Source organism: Camellia sinensis, chromosome 5 (genome assembly GCF_055761805.1).
Source record: "Camellia sinensis isolate YWXY chromosome 5, ASM5576180v1, whole genome shotgun sequence".
NCBI classification, from domain to species: Eukaryota; Viridiplantae; Streptophyta; class Magnoliopsida; order Ericales; family Theaceae; genus Camellia; species Camellia sinensis.
Window position 1 is genome coordinate 192,773,685 of NC_138965.1, and position 18,038 is coordinate 192,791,722.

The 18,038-nt window shown below is 35.2% G+C and overlaps 1 protein-coding gene across 3 annotated transcripts; it reads right to left on the reverse strand.

Annotated features, from left to right (window-relative positions):
• Positions 1-257: 257 nt before the first annotated feature.
• LOC114288603 (uncharacterized) lies at positions 258-16,611 on the reverse strand. Of its 3 annotated transcripts, none has more exons than XM_082870962.1 (9): positions 16,486-16,611; positions 10,172-10,465; positions 9,879-10,022; positions 9,540-9,778; positions 4,837-5,062; positions 4,656-4,748; positions 4,464-4,567; positions 4,012-4,364; positions 258-533 (listed from the first exon to the last, which is right to left on the reverse strand). In XM_082870962.1, the coding sequence occupies exons 2-3, from the start codon at positions 10,454-10,456 to the stop codon at positions 9,915-9,917; spliced, it is 393 nt and encodes a 130-aa protein (XP_082727088.1). In that variant the 5' UTR covers positions 10,457-10,465; positions 16,486-16,611; the 3' UTR covers positions 258-533; positions 4,012-4,364; positions 4,464-4,567; positions 4,656-4,748; positions 4,837-5,062; positions 9,540-9,778; positions 9,879-9,914. The 3 variants fall into 3 exon arrangements, 2 of the variants coding, with proteins under 2 accessions (XP_082727088.1, XP_082727086.1); XM_082870960.1 differs by having other exon boundaries at positions 9,857-10,022; XR_014330744.1 differs by lacking the exon at positions 10,172-10,465 and having other exon boundaries at positions 9,857-10,022.
• Positions 16,612-18,038: the final 1,427 nt, after the last annotated feature.

The window sequence follows — 18,038 nt, forward strand, 5'->3', positions numbered from 1 at the left end:
CCAAATATTTTAAGTTAGTGACGAAATATTCAGCAAACATGACGAAATTATTTGTTGGAACTATATCATTAGTGACAAAATTATTCGTCAAGAAAAGTTGTTTGAAAACTAATAGCGACGGTTTTTTACTTTGTCGCTAATAATAATTAACATTTTTAAAAATAGGGGTAATATTTTAAATTTTAAATTTTTTTTTTCACTAAAAATTCCCTGCACATTTTAATAACATGTTTAATAAAATATCTATTACAGATCAATACAAAAACTTGTTCATCTTCATAACTACCACAGTTGAAATATACCGCATAATATCCACAAAAATACAATATCACTTGTGGATTACAAAACATGTCTCCTAATATCCACAAAAATATAATATCAAGTGCAAATTACCAAACATGTCTCCTAATATATAGAAAAATATAAACTTTACAACGCAACCAAAATACATGTAAGGTGATATTAACAAAAACACAAAATGAGCAAGTTATTGTTCTCTAGATTACCAAACACGTCCATCTCTAATCTCCAATCTGTAACAAAACAAAACAAAAAAAAAAAAGAAAAAAGAAAAAAAAAAGAGGAAGACAATTACTATCTTATCAATAAAATATACAATTTAACATTTTTTGAAAAGTGCATTTTTCGACTTAATTTTCAAACCGGGAGTCCCGTGCTAGTTCCATAGGTTTCCACAACTTACATTGATCCCTCCCGAGGTGTTCGAGGTGTTTCCCGGGCCTTTTCGTGGCTGTTTCACGATTTTGACCTCCAATAGTCTATTTTCAAGCCTAAATGTTGGAAAAAGTGCATTTTTCGACTTAGTTTTCAAACCAAAAGTCTCATGCTAGTTCCATAAGTTTCCACAACTTACATTTGTTCCTCTCGAGGTGTTCGGGGTGTTTCTTGGGCCTTCTCATAATTGTTTCACGATTTTGGCCCCTAATAACCTATTTTCAAGCCTAAGTGTTGGAAAAAAAATGCATTTTTGGACTTAGTTTTCAAACTGAGAGTCCCGTGCTAGTTCCGTAAGTTTTCACAACTTACATTGGTCCCTCCCGAGGTGTTCGGGGTGTTCTCCGGGCCTTATTGTGGTTGTTTTATGATTTTGGCCCCCCCGATGGCCTATTCTCAAGCTTAAGTGTTAAAAAAATGTATTTTTCTACTTAGATTTCAAACCAGGAGTCCCGTGTTAGTTCTGTAAGTTTTCACAACTTACATTGGTTACTATAAGTTTGGAATACAATGGTAAATTTTTTGGAGTCTCGTGCTTGTTCTATAAGTTTTCACAATTTACATTGGTTCCTCTCGCGGTGTTCATGATATTTCCCGAGTCTTTTCATGCCTATTTGAAGCTTTCCCCTCCTCCCCAAGACTTATTTTCGTGCCTAAGCATTGGAATAGTGCAAATTTCAAAGTAGTTTTCAAATCAAGAGCCACGTGTGTAACGCCCTCAAAAAAATAACATTAAACCCATCAAATAAGACATGCACTGATATAAAAAAGTTCCACATTCTTCCATTTATCAGAATTCCATTACATAAGTATTACATGTTAACAACAAAAGCAAATGCCCTATGGGCTTACAGCTTTCCAAGTTAACACTTGGTTACAACAAAAGAGTGCTAACTCATTTACACATTAAGCCCTTGGCTTGAATTTACATGTAATACATAAAAAATAAAGCGACAAAAGTATGTCCGCCTCTAGCCTCCCAAGCTATGTCCTTGGAGGTGGCATGCTACTTGTACCTAAAAATGATATTCCCATATAGGGTGAGCCACAGCCCAGTAGAAATACACTAAACCAACCATGAACAATGACTAAAAGATTAGCAATTGATAGATGGCCAACACTGATACATTCACATAAATCACATATTTATGTCATACGACTTATGAGTCCAAGCTTTCTTTTCATTTTCCCTTTTTCAACAGATAAGCATATAAGCTCTATCATCATCTCAACAGATATGTATAACAACAATATCCACATTCACAGATAAGCATATAAGCTGTATCCACATTCTCAACAGATATGTATAACAACAATATCCACATTCACAGATAAGCATATAAGCTCTATCCACACTTCACAAAGATAAGCATATGAGCTCTATCTTCACTTCTCTAAACAAGCATATGAGCTGTATCTACGGAGTTCATCCCCTATCTTCTCCCAACACTATCCGGTTTAGAGGTACATCCCCCATCTTCCCCTAAACCGCGGAGTACATCCCCCATCTCCTCCTCTACACATAACGTATATAAACACATTGGTTCTATATACAATCACTCAATACATACAGTTAATGTATTCTATCAACCGTCAAATTCCATGACACATCCTATTGATTAGTTTCCGTTTGCCTAATCATCATGCATTGTCTACAACAATCACGACTATCCTCCACCGATAGCCCAAAGCAGTTATTTCTAAACAGAAAATAAATGCACAATGGATATTCAATCAACATTTCATTTCCTCATTTCTCGCAATTAATTATCCCAATTAATCAACAATGTAATTAGGTCTTTTTCCATAATTAACATTACAACCCTTAGGTCCCATTTTCATCAATGATTCAACATTTATTCCATTTCTCTATGCCAAACATGCATCTAGGTTTATTATGAATAAAACTCCAACTTGTGTAAAATAACACAAAAGTCCCGAATTTTTACCAAATTACCAAACCAACCCCAACATCTCAAAATACTAAAATTTAAAGACAAAATTCATAGAGAGGAGTAGGATATCCCTATCTCGAAGTTTGAGCCAAAAAGGAGATGAAGACTCGAAGATCAACGTGTTCCAAATTCAAACTTTTTCAGATTAAATCAAAGCTCTCAACACCCTCTATCTTTTTAACAAAAGCCCTAGGCTAGATTCATACTCTAGGGAGATCAAATCTTAGAGAGAGTGTAAGTTTAGAGTGAGAGAGTCTCGGATCTAGGGTTTGAAAGAAAAAGAAAGTGAAAAACTGATGTTCAAAACGCTACTGTCCGCTGATATAAAACACGCTCGCTCGAGCGAAGACTTTGTCGCTCAAGCGACCAGACACAGAAAACTCTCGCTCGAGCCAAGAACTTCTCGCTCGAGCCAAAAACTCAGAAGTGCGCTCGAGCGAAAGAATGCTCGCTCGAGCTAACAACTCAAACCCTCAGGTCTGCAACCAGAAGCACGCTCGAGCGATAGACTTCTCGTTCGAGCGAAGAACAAACCAAACCGCTCGAGCGAAGAAAACTTGCTCGAGCCAAGAAATGCAACTCTCAGGTCCAGAACCAGACGCAATCGCTCGCTCGAGCGAAGCCACTCTGGCTCGATCCACTAGATACGAACTCAACTCTCGCTCGAGCGACCAACTCCTCGCTCGAGCGAAGGTCCAAAAATCTGGGCAGCAGCACTAGGCTCCCAAACACAACCAACCTGTAACAAACCTGCCCAACACATCCTATAACTCAATATACAAAGTAAAGAGGATGCAAACAAGATAATAAACAACTACCAACATCCACGGACACTTGTCCGGATCACTGTACAACAAGGGTAAAACCAGGAGTCCCGTGTTAGTTCTGTAAGTTTTCACAACTTACATTGGTTACTATAAGTTTGGAATACAATGGTAAATTTTTTGGAGTCTCGTGCTTGTTCTATAAGTTTTCACAATTTACATTGGTTCCTCTCGCGGTGTTCATGATATTTCCCGAGCCTTTTCATGCCTATTTGAAGCTTTCCCCCCCTCCCCAAGACTTATTTTCGTGCCTAAGCATTGGAATAGTGCAAATTTCAAAGTAGTTTTCAAATCAAGAGCCACGTGCTTGTTCCGTAAATTTGCACAATTTATGTTGCTCCGTCTCAAGCTGTTTGTGATGTTTCCCGGACCTTTACATGCATATTTCACTATTTTTCTGGGACTTTTCGTGCCTAACTGTCAAAGTAGTTTTTTATTTTACCCTAGTTGAAGAAGAAAGTTTATACTAAATTAACATAGAAACATGATATACTAACCAAGAAGCTTGTTCATCAGAATCTAAACTTTTCCCACTCTCAAAATTTCCCGTGATACCTTTCTGCCTCAAATACTATATGATACTTTGTATCTTCTTGCTTTGTTTTTTCTCTGACTTTTGAAACCTTGCAATTTGTTCATTTTGCTGTGCTATTTGCATCTCAAGGCGTTGAACATAGTCACTATTTTCAGCAGGTGCAACAGTAATCTTCATAGAAGAAAAAGGCCTCATGCCGAGTCCTTTCACATAATCTGCCCTTGGCTTAAGCACCTTGACTGACAACTCTTCTGGGGTCAAGGGGATTGCACCAGTCTCCGAGAGGTGTTTTGCTTGCGTCTGTATCATGTTGTCCTATTAATTTGAAATAAATCAAACAATTATTAGTTATTCTACCCTACAAAGCAAAATAAATAATTTTATCAAACTCACAAAGCATTGCCTTGTACATACATAATTAATTTGGCTCTCCGACGAAATCCATTCATGCGTGTCCGAATTGTAGGGGATGGACTTGTAAAATTCTGCCAAATCGGGCACTTTCCATTTGCAATTATCTGATTCATTTGTTTTTTTTTTTAATGTAATTTCAAATATTTAAATAACAAAGCCTACTAATCTAATAAAAAAATTAATAGAACGCACCGAGCTGAACACTCTGACCGGGATTGATTTTGATCCACATCAATGTTTTGTTTTCATTTGCATCCTATTATTCACATTAGTTAGTGATTGTTCCTACACGATTGAAACACCAATAAAATAAGAAAACTTAACATTAGTAAGAAGAAACTTAATTTTTGACAAATAACATAAAATATTTTACCTTGAATTCTTTACTATTCCACTTCTTTACTATTCCACTTCTTGTCAATTAGAGATGTCCATTGATCACGTGCAACACTTGCATGTTGGTGCTCCTCTCCTTTTGCATCCTTAAGTTGCTTGTATTTTTTGTGCAACCTATAGGTGAAGCCACTTAATCGCCGACCAAACTGTATGTCTAAAGCCTTTGCTACATCGCTCTGATTTCCTAGTAGATCAAACTGATCCTGCAAAATCAAATAATTTTTTTTCATAAGTTAAATAACCTATTCTCTTGTTCACATACACAATTAGACATAGCAGCAACCAACTGTGAAACACAACAGGAAAGGATGTACAATAACATTCTTTGATATTCTTTGATATTAGGAAAGGAAGAACGTTGAAAATCACAATAAGCAACATTGGAAGAGTAAGTAAAACAGATCATCTTATGAAAACAAAGAACTCCATAATAATTGATGCTTTGTCCATACAGGTTTCTTGGAAAAACAGCATAAGTGATTATCAAATGTTATTTGTTTATTTCTTTTTATTATAAAAGGAAAAAAAGAGAGAGACAAGGATGACATGGAAATAGACCCTTTTGCAATTCAATAACAACCCTATCCAAGTTCCAACAAATCTAACATACCTAAATTGACCCGGAACAATTAATATTTCAGCAACTATCTACCCTAATTCATCTACACTAGTTCTACTACACTCCATGGGCTACCATCACTATTTATTTTGAAAAATTGTTACACCAGCTTGTTCTCCACTACTTAATCACTACATTTTTGTAAATCAAAAATTAACACCATCTTATCATCGATATCCATAACCATAACCATACTAGTATCACTTCTTCCATGAATATCAAGCATTAAACCCATCAACTATCAAGCCTTTTATGTGTGCTCTGTATAAGCTGTGGTATCACTTTCAAAACTTCTCTCTACTCAATCTAAAGAGATGAATTCAACAAATAACGATCAATTTTCATAATTGAATCCAAATTGATCCTAGTAATTTATTTTTAAAACAAAATCAATTAAGCAAACAATATATAAACAAATCTCTAACATTTCCACAAATTCATCAAATTACATGTATAAAATCACGTGTTTCCAAAGATTTGTTCATACAAAAACCGAGCTTTAAGATACTCAAAATCAAGAGAGAGAGAGAGAGAGAGAGAGAGAGAGAGAGGGAGAGAGAAAGAATACCATTATGAAGAATTAGGTGGATTTAGCAGAGAGACGAATGAAGAAGCAAAGACCCTAGATTTTAGTTTGAGAGTGGCCTGAAAAAAGAGGGTGGCTTTATATATGCTCTGCTAACATGCCTCAGGCTTCATACGGGTTCTTAATGGGCCTGTATACTAGACTTGCCCTACACACCATTGGCCCTGGACTGATGTGATGGGCACATAGTCCATCTAGGTTTTTAACAGGCTTTATGGGCCTTGCATGCTTCATATTTAATGAAATGAAGCTACTTGAGATCCCAAAACAAACAAAATTTGTAATTGTTTAGTAAAAAAACACTATTGAGTCTCATCATAACACTCAAACTCACTACACTGAATTTGGTTCCTACATCTGGCCATTAACCAAGTGTGGTAAGTGTTTTTTCCTATATAGTCTTGGTTGATCTTCTTTATTTACTCACTGGTGGCTATTTTCTTCTCATGTTTATTATGTTTATTGGTTGGTCTGGACTTGGGCTGGGGCTATAGACAGCAGCAAACCACAAAGCTGCTGTAAAAAGGAATCATAGCAATAAAGCTGCTACAGAGGTGAGGAACACAACAATGAGCATGGCTGGAGCCATAGTTAGCATAGCAGCAGGGCAACAACAGCAAGTTAATTTATAGCATCCACAAGGTGCATGTCACAAGCACACTTTTTAACACATGCAATAGCAAGTATATATAGTATGCATCCTGAATTTTAACTATCAAACCAATAACCATTACAGCCATCCAAAAAAAGAAAGAAAACTATTCTTAAATAATTAAAATTTCCTAAGATAATAAGTTAGTATGCATCTCTATTGCATGAAATTTCAAAATGGGTACCAAGTGTTACACAAACAATGGTTGCACAAACATGAAAATGGGGTATTAAGTGTTGCACAAACCATGGTGCATAAACAGGAAAATGGGCCATTTGATTCAAGAGTACCTAGTTAGCTACCCCTTATGCACTCCAACCTGTGAGCTAAATTATTTGTAAAACTAGTAAACAATCACAATATTACAAAGTCCACACCTAGTCTATAGCACAACCACAGAACTGCAGCAGCTGAGGATCAAAAGCAACATAGTGTAGCAACAACATCTATCCACACATCAATAAATATACTCAGCTACCCCTTATGCACTCCAACCTGTAGGCTATGTCCTTAATTGAATAATGTATATTTTTACGATTATACTTCATCCAAAGAGCTAAATTAACTTTGATGGATTCATATCAATTACAATAAAATAAAATAACTCCCAAAGATCATTACCTAGTATTAACAAGGTTTTTGCTTAAACTACCGAAGAACTAGATTTATAAATATAATCACATGTCAATAGCCAGCACAGAATTAGAAAGTTTTGTCCCATTTAACAAGTAAGTCCTAATTTATCTGGATGTGGGTTGAGTTTTGTCCCATTTTGTTTTAAATGACTTTTAAAATTGCATCTTGGAATGTTAGAGGGTTCAATGATCCTTCTAGGCATAAAGAAGTTAAAAGTTTTATGGTTAAAGAGGATATTAAAGTCATGGGAATTTTGGAAACCAAAATAAAAGCTGCCAATGAAAATAAAATTTTATCATCTAGTTTGAATAACTGACGTTTTTTGACTAACTCTCAACCTACTAAATAGTTGTAAACCTGATTCCTCTCTTAAGCTTAATCCTCTACTCCCTGTAGTTATAAACCTGATTCCTCCAGAAATGATCAACCTGTTTGGAAGCTCAATCCTGATGGGGAATTCACTATCAAATCTACCTAGGATCATTAGAGGCATAAATTTGACAAAGTTACTTGGCATAAGCATATCTGGGGACCTCACATGATCCTTAAAGTCAATTTCATAGTTTGGATTGCTCTTCATTCTAGACTGAATATTGGGAATAGGTTGCAACAGTTTGGCTTAACTCCTAACCCTACCTGTCCTTTCTGTCAAGGTCCTGTTGAGAGTCATTCTCACCTTTTTTTTGACTGCTTGTTCTCCACTAGGATCTGGAACGTTCTTAAAGCTAAGTCCTGGCCTAAACTTCAATGGCCTAATTTGTTTGCTTATGCCATAACAGAGACTAAAAGTAAATCCTGGAGATCAATAATTATTAGACTGTCCTTGTTATGCTCTATCTATCACATCTGGCTTGAAAGGAATAATAGAATTTTAACAAAGAATTCAAACCTGAAGAGGTGGTTACCAAAGCAATTATTCAGATGATAAGGGGAACCACAAACAATTTGCCTAGATCAACAGGGGATGACTGGTTTCTTGCTCAGTGGAATTTGCCTAAGACTATCTTGAAGCCCCATGTGACTAGAAATGAGAGATTGGTGAGAGATGTGAGTTCACTAAATGAGAGTTGAGTAAAGATTAGCATAAATGAGTGTTACACTAATTTGTTTTCTTGTTGTGAAGTAGGTTGAAGAGCTTAATTGCAGGTTGTGAGGGTTGAGTGATTGTGAGACATATAGTCTAAAATGTTACATTTTCAAATCTGTGAGTGTGAATTTTATGGGTTGAGTGTGTTTAGGTCTGATATGGGTGATGTACTAATGTTATTTATATGGTAAAGTTTTATATACAGGTTAAGGAAGCTGTTACAGAGGTATGTGAGATCTTAAATTGTGGGTTGAGTTGTGTGAGCTCAAATATTGTGTGCTTAAGCCTAATGCTACTATGGAATTTGTACTACTTCTTTTTGGGTAATGCTTATTCCATTCTTCATTATTGGCAGGTTATATTGAGTAGGCCTCTAGGTTTTTTCAGCTTGGTGACTGCTATCATATTGCAGTTGTGCCTTGCTGGTGTAATGGTGGCAATTCGGCTGTTTATTCTGGTGGTTTTGTGGATTGGTTATGGCTGCATTGTGCGCCTATCCAAAGATAAGGGGTATTGGTGGTGGCAGCATCATGCGCCCTACTACCCTCTCAGTTTTAATTTTATTCATAGTTTTTATACGTATAAACCTTTTGAGACTGGTCTAATTTGTGTCATTATAGGTTTTGTGGCCAACTCCTACGGGCTGTGTAAGAGATATATCGTGTTTTGGCGTATGGCTAGTAGTTTGGGCGTACTGTATGTGTTTCAATCATGCTTAAATCATGGTCCCAGTTCTGTTGGGTTGATGTTTCATGTCTTGGGACCAATGTTGCCTACTGTGTACATGGTATTGACAAGTGGCTATTCCTATGTTCAGGTTCTCTATAACACAAATACCATCCTCGTCATCATCAAGCTAAACATGAATTTTCAAAACAATTATGTTTCCAGATATGTTATTTCTTGTTATTACTTTTACTGCAGTACTAAATCTAGGGATGTATAAGTTAAACCAAATGAGTCTATGCCAAGTTACTCTAGGCCTATGAACTCTAAATAGGTCCCAAGCAGAATGTACAGAAAATAGGCCATTAAATGAGAAATAATAAAGAAATCAAACAATGCTACAACTTCAAAGATAAGAGTTTGACAATAATTACCGCCAAACGTTGGATCATTGGCTCATTTTCAGCATTGTTCACCTTTTTCCACCTACAAACACTTAGGTCTGGTAACTGTGTTCGAACCTCTATGCCAATCTTGGAGGCCAACTTAGAGGCTTTCTCTCTTACTGGCGCACGAAACTGTTCAGGTATAGGAACCAACATCTTTCCATCCTTATCGACAACGCGTTGGGCCTATATGCCGTGTGTCGGGCCACGACCGCGTGTCTGTGATGCTGCGAGGACATAATATTAATTGAGTTAGTAAGTAAACAAATGGAAGTTAGACCCTAAAAGTAACTTTGCAAACTTACAAATGCTGCTAGATGCAGTCACCTCGTGCTCAGGTTGCACATTATGAGGTAGTAAGGGTTAGGTACCAATGTCCTGACATAAGGGATCTGTCCCTTCCTCTGGAGTGGGATTTAATGGCCTTGAATGAGACTGTAAACGGAGTCCAGGTGGCATCATCTCTTGATCCTGAAATAACATAATCAAATAGTAAAAAAGATATTTAATACAGTTAAAATATATTTTCAAAAAGATAATGATGCTTAAGATATATGAAGAAGATATGTAAATAGTAAAAAACAAGTTCGCACACAAATATAAAATAATGTTTATAATACCTCGCGGTCAAAGGAACCCAATGACTCATCATCATTGTCATCCCCACTCTCTGATGGTTTATTCTCATCATCATCATCTACCTCAACCCTAATTCCCTTTTCCTTTGTATTTGCACATTTGGGATGAACCGCACTCACCAAAGAATTTGTAACATTCTTTACTTCAAGATTGTTCATTACCTCACAGCTCTCCTTGATTTGATTATTTCTTTGTTTCTCATATTCTGTTAGCTTCTTAGTTCTCAAATCACCTGGTTTCAGCCATTGTTTTTTGCCTTTGACCATTTTCTACAACTATATAACATAATTCAACTTTAATTGGAAAATATAGACAATTTAATTATGCACCATTACATAAAAGAAGAAAAAGCAAGTAAGATAAACATATAAAGAAAACATTACATTAATTAATAACATTTGTTCAAAAAGAAAATATAAAATAAAAAGTTACATATCATAATCCATATCAGGATCCATATCAACATCAGGAATATCATGTTCTTCATCTCCTTCGTCATCTCTATGCTCTTCCATTATCTCATCTAATGACCTTACTGTCGAAATAACATTGAATTCAACATCATCCCTACAATATCGAACAATTGGGTCAATGTCAATTGGAACAACATCAGTAATGTTTTCTTGTTGGAACACATCATTATTTTCTGCAGGATCCAATAATTCTTCATCACTAGCTTCTGGAACATCAAAGACACCCCTATGTTCCACCATTTGTACAACATTCTAAGGTTCACCCAATTTGGTGTCATTTAGATAGAAGACTTGCTTAGTTTGACTAGGTAAGATAAATGGGTCGGATTGGTACCATCGATTGTTCACGTCAATGCTTGTGCAATATGTATCAAATCGTATTGTTCTGTTTCTACCAGTGTTACCGGTGTTATACCATTCACACTAGAACAAAACAACCTTTTTATCACACATGTAGTCAAATTTCAAAACCTTGCACAAGTGACCGTAGAAGTCATGCAATTTTCCTTCGTGATCCCCTTATGTAAGCACACCACTATTCTGACTCTTACGACGATTGTCTAGATCTCGAGTATGGAACCGTCTGTCATTGATTATGCAACCTGAGTACCTTTTCACTAGCAAATTAGGACCATTTGGTAATGACCACAATTCATCGGTTACCTCTAATGACTTTTCAACTTTCAATCTATTTATCTACAATTACATATAACAAACAATAAGTAAATAATTTATAAATGACGAAATTTTATAAAACTTTAATTTTGTTTAAATTGTAAATGTCGAAAAATTATAAATGTTTTACTCTCTCTTTGAACCACTTGGGAAATTCTTGTTGTTGTATATGGGTTATGTCATGTCCAGCTCGAGTTTGTAATTGATTTTTGTGTTCCCTACATATAAAAATTGTGATTACTACGTACCACTAATAAAAAAGCTAAGCATAAACATAATTCAATGAAACACATATTCCAAATACTTCTCTATCTCTGGGCTATTGTACAACACAAACCAACGAGCAATATCACGAATTTGTTGAGACATTTAAGCATCCCGTGTGATTAGACCAATTGGACGTGCAGTTTCTGTAAATATTGTTAACCCTAGTTGACATTCACCACGATCTTCATTCTGTTCTGGTTGATTATGAACGGTTTCAATCCCATCAATATACATTGAACAAAAAGCAATACACTCTTTGACAATGTAAGCCTCAGCAATTGAACCTTCCGGTGAGCTCGGTTGGTCACAAACTTTTTTAATGCTCCAAGAAACATTAAAGAGAGAACCAATTAAGAGTATAGTTACACATGCAACACAATTACCCACATCTCATTTACAAATATAAGTGTAAAAAATACCTTTCAATTGGGTACATCCATCGATATTGCACGGGTCCTCCAAGAATAGCCTCACGAGGCAAATGAACAGCCAAGTGGATCATCACATCGAAGAAGGCTGGAGGAAAGATCTTTTCAAGTTTGCATAAAATGTGTATTATACGTTCCTCTAATTTCTCCAGTTCACTCCGCATTAGTGTCCTAGAGCATAGGTCTTGGAAGAAATTGCCTAACTCAAAAAGTGTTGTACTAATTTCTTTATCCATGTAACCACGCATTCCAATGGGAAGAATTCTTTGTATAAGTACATGGCAGTCGTGGTTTTTTAGGCCTGTTAATCTACCATTTTTTGCATTCACTGATTTGGATATGTTTGCAGGATACCCATTTGAATACTTGACAATTTTTAAGAATTCAAAGAAACCCTCCCTCTCTGCAGGTGTCAATGAAAAGCTTGCTTGAGGCTGGACATATGACCTATCGGATTGTTATGTTAGCCATAGCTCTTTCCTTATACCCATATCTTTCAAGTCTAACCGTGCCTTGTCTGTGTCTTTGTTCTTTCCATCAATGCCTAACATAGTTCCAAAAACATTTTCACTAAAAATTTTCTCCACATACATGACATCAATGTTGTGGTGAAGTTTTCGCTTCTTCCAATAGGGTAGCTCATACAAGATGCTTACCTTTGTCTAATTAGGTGCTTGACGGGGCCTTTTCTTATTACTTGGATGCTTTCCATGTATGACACCTGTCATGTTTTCCAATTGCTCTTGTATTTTTTCCACCAGTAACTCCAAAGATCTCTTCTGTTTCTCAATCTTACCATTGTAAGCCCTACTCTTTCGCCTTTCTGGGTGGTCTCCAGGCAAGTAACATCAATGGTTAGTATACCCAATCTTACTTCTCAAAGATTCAAAATATGGTTCATCATTGCAAGTGTAACAAGAATAATAACCCTTTGTTCTCCACCCAGATATGTCACCAAAGCAGGCCAATCGTGTATTGTCCACAACAAAGCTGCATGCATTTGAAAAGTCTCATTGGTGGAGGCATCGTAAGTTAGTGCACCATTTGTCCATAACTCATTCAACTCATCCACCAATGGTCACATGTAGACGTCAATATCATTCCCTAGTTGCTATTCTCCAGGAATAAGTAATGACATCAAACAAAATGGATCCTTCATAACCAACCAAGGTGGCAAGTTGTATGGAATGAGTATGATGGGCCACAAACTGTAAGAGTTGTTCATGTTCCCAAAAAGGTTAAACCTATCAACGACCAACCCTAGCCTCACATTTTGAGGCTCCAACGCAAACTCTGGATGTTGTGCATCGAATTCCTTCCACTCATCACTATCAGCGGCATGCCTTAATATCTCGTCGTCCACTCATTTATCTTTGTATCATCTCATGTCCTCAGCCATCTTCCTTGACATGTACAATCTTTTCAACCTTGGTGTCAAAGGAAAGTACCGCAATACCTTATGGGGGATCTTCTTACCCCTTCCACGATTGATCTTGTATCTAGATGTCTTACAAGTTGGACATTTATCTAGTGTTGCATTCTCCTTCCAAAATAATACACAATCATTTATGCAAGCATCAATGAGCTCATAAGCCTAAGTCACGCAGTATTTTCTTAGCTTCATAAGTTGACTTTGGAACCAAATTTTCTTTTGGTAAAAGTCTACTTAAAAACTCTAGCAGCATGTCAACTGACTTACTGCTCTAATGATTTGTTACCTTCATATTAAGCACTTCGATCACAAACTTCAACAAAGTACAATTTGTACAATTCGGGAACACCTCACGCTTGGCATCGGTCAACAACTTATCAAAAGTTCTCACTTCCTCTCCTTGGGTTGTATTAGTCGATTCCCCTCTTATTTGATCTTCCACTAAGGCATCAATACCACCTAAAATTTCATCACCATCAAGTCGTATCTCATCATCATGATAAGCCTCGTTTGAAACACGGTGTAAGTTTGCATAATCCCATATTAGAGCAAATGAATTTCCACATTTTGAAGATTTTGTCTACAAACATTCACACACTTTATACACGGGCACAAAATATTACCATTCTGATCTAAAACCCCCATTGCAAATTGAAGAAATAACTTGACCCCATCATTATATAGTTTACTCATCCTTCCATCAGCCGTCCTATCTAGGGCAATCCAACTTTTATCTATGTCTGATCACAAATGAAAGATTAGGAGCAATATAGTATAATACAGACTTGTGTATTTATGAACTATTTAAATTGAAAAATTCAATAAGAGTTTCACCAAATATATGTACAAATCTTTAATAAAGATTCTAATACAAGTTTCAAGGTTATATGCAAGCAAGAAATAAAAACTAACAAAAATGGTCATTAATAATTTTAACACATCTTTAAAAAAACAAGACAAAATAGAAACAAAAACAAAAACAAAAAATATTAGATAAATCAAAATTAAACACCAACTCTCCTATTGATCACTAACCACTTGACCTATCATTATATTTGTTTTATAACATACTGACAAAATCATATTTTAGGTTCCCTAACAATGGTCAAATTGACTAAGCATAACAACATTTTGCCACACCCATCTAACGGACAATTAATTCGAGCTAGTAGGTGAACAAAAACACACTCTATGATTGATTGAAATAGCATAATAGGTTTAACTATTAAGTCCTATTTAAAGTGTAATAGATTGATTTAGATAGAAAATCCCAATATTTGAATCAATTACAAAGTATGTTTTGTTCACCACCAAAACACTAGATCCCAACACAATTTCATCTCACCCTCTCACCGTTCACTACCAACACGTACATTCAAAGTTGAATAGAAACCAATAAATAAGAAAGCATTAATAAGTTGTTGAGAAAACAAATGAAAAGGAGAAAAAAAAAATTCAAAATTCATTGCATACTTGAACTTTCTTATTTTTATTTTTAGCAAATAAACAAAACTCAATTCAAATGATTTATATATATATATATATATATACACATATAATACATATGTCCCCAGCAAAGAATCCAAAACCCAATTCAATTAATTTTCAAATTTGCTTTACAAATAAATATATATAAATTCATGGAACTTATGGTTTTTATCCTAGTAACAACTAAAATTGTGAGTATCACCATTTCCATCAATCACAACACAGCTGGGACATCATATAATTATATCTCAAGACTACCAAATAATTTGTATACAAATATAAGGAAAAAAATGGAAGAAAACAATTTCACAACATGAGAGCAACCGTCTTTAAATTGACCAACACCAATTCTCACTTTTCAAAGAAAAAAACACATGGGTGGATATAAAAATTAAACAAGAATTGGACCTAGAAATTAAATATAAAAAATAATACGAATAAGATTTTATAACATCTTCCCCACTCTAAAAACTCTTACATTTGTTTTCTCAATCTAACTGTGTTTCTAGACTTATTTAAGAAGGGAAAAAAAAAGGAACAAGAAAGAGATTCACATTTTAATTTTTTTAAATGAAGAAATATTCAAATAGAATAGAGAAAGAAGATAGAATATTATTAAAAAAGATAGTTGAAAAAAATAAAAATTCATTTTTTGACCAAATTAAAATAAATATTTATATAGGAGTTGCTGGGTATGGACTGAGAATAATACGGGATGATAGCTCTGTTGTTAACATGTCTAAGAATTTACAGAGGCTGAAAGTGAAACATGGTTGTGTTCTTGTTTCCTCCATTACTTGATGCCATTCAGTAGAATCTTTTCATTTGTCATTTGATTTCAAACTTTTCATTTGCATATCTTCTTCTGCAGTGGGCTACCAATTTTGTGATGTTATGAAGATGGTCTGCAAATAGCTCCAATTTGTAAATAATGGTTAAAGATCTCATATCATAATCATTAATATGATTTAGGTCTCATTCATCTTCCACAAACCAATATTCTTATTCAACCAAATTGGGAAATATAATCTATAAAAATGTGCAATTTTGAGCCCTAACAGAGACTTGACTTACTTTTTTTCTTTTTCTTTTTTTTTCTTTTTTTTAACTTCAGGTTCTGAAGATTTTTTGGAAATGTTTTTCCAATCCTAGGAACATCTTTTGACCAAAGTATATATATTGACCATTATAGTTTTACCATAACAATTAACAACATTATCAATCAGTTAATTGAAAACATAACAAGTAGATTATCACAATTCCAAAACCCCACCTAAAACTCAACTCATTTCCACCAAATCCATAACCCCCATCGTCTCTATCTTTTTTTCTCTCTGTATCTCTCTCTCTCCTTCTCGTTCTGGGTTTCTTTCTAGTTTCATACACAACAAAAAAAAATTCAACATTTTGAGATATCCATCTTTGCCACCTCAATAGAAGAGGGAGAGAAAGAGAATAGTAGCAGAGAGAAACAAAACTGAGATAAACAAACCGAGAAGCAGCAGAGAGAGAGAGTCTGAGAAAATACTCACCGGATTTGTGTCCTCCGCCGTTCACCACTATAACTGCTGGATAGAAAGAGTCTGAATGATGCCAAAACCAGTGACACCCAAAAGAGAGAGAGGAGAGTCAAAAAAAGCCCCTCTGTTCGTAGCCCTAAGATTTGTGAATGAGTGTTATTATATTTGGGTGAAGAGAACGGATTTGGTGAGCTCTCTGAATAATTTTGTATATTGAAATATTTGGTGACAAAATATTTTTCCTCACTAATAATATTTTTAATAGAGACGAAATGTTTTGTCACTAATTTGGTGGAATAATTCCCTCCAAACTTTTTAATGGCGGGAAAAAATTTTGGCGACGAAAAAAAATAATTTAATGATGAAAAATAATTTCGTCACCTAATTTTTTAGTCTGTATGTACATTAGTGACAATTTTATTTTTCTCTCTAAAAATGATACATTTAGAGACGAAATATTATTTTCTTCACTAAAAGGTAAGTCTTTCATGACAAAATTTATTTTCATCGTTAGTTTTCGTCTCCAAAGACTCTTTTTGTTGTAGTGATAGGCCGATGTGTTTGAGTTGGGTTGGTTTGGTTTTTGAATGCATCAGTTTGGTTTTGGATCTTTGAATCATTAAACCGACATGATTGGGTTGGTTCTTGGTTAGGCCTTACCTAAACCGAGAACCAAACTTAGGCTATGTTTGGTATGTGAGATTGGGGTTAAAATAGTCACAAAAAGACAAAATAGGCTAAAAAGTCAATAATACTAGGAATGGCCGTGGGGCGGGTTTGTCATTCCCTGCTCTTGCTCTCGCCCTTACCCCATCCTCGTTACAAGTGGAAATTTTCAATCTCATCCCTGCCCCAGTGGATATACCCTCAGATACCTGAACCTGCAGATATCCAACCACATTTCAAATAGCCAAAAGAAATAGATAACCATTTAAATCCTTAGTACACTAAATGATTTTTCTTGTTTCCTTAGATATAAACTGTGAGACTTTTAGGATTGTTATTTCTTTTAATATTATTTTCTTATATCTAATTATATTTTATATTATTTATTTATATATTATTAATTATATCAGGTTGGGTTTGGATCGGGGGAGACGATACCCGCCCTTGCCCCATCCCCGTTGCGGTGATCAAAACATAATCCACCCCTGCCCCACATAAGTGTCAGGTGGGTAAAATCTGCCCCATTCTGGTAGGTAAGGCGGGCCCCCGCAGATCAGATTAAAATGGTCATCTCTAAATAAGATAAAATGTCCCATCCAATCCATAATCATATCACTTTTTCTCTCACAAAACTCAAAAAGATAAAAAGTCCATATCAAACAAGACTTTTTAGCCTAGGCTAAAATAGTCAAAAACTCAAAAAGCCAAAAAACCAACTCACTTTCCAAACAAAGGCTTATATATATTTGAAATTTTATTTATGTTGATATATATATCATCACATAATTGGTCTATTATAATGAATTTAATTCCACCTAATAATTTTTCATATGCATGAATTATTAAGTGAATGAAAGAATGAATACTAGAAACTTGAGTTAGATTTCGCAATATTTCAT

Excerpts from the sequence above, each read along its gene's own strand:
- LOC114288603 (XM_082870962.1), bottom strand. The coding sequence starts at position 10,456 with ATGGTCAAAGGCAAAAAACAATGGCTGAAACCAGGTGATTTGAGAACT. Across the intron at positions 10,023-10,171 it reads TGGGTTCCTTTGACCGCGAG|GATCAAGAGATGATGCCACC; the intron begins GTATTATAAACA and ends ATGTTATTTCAG.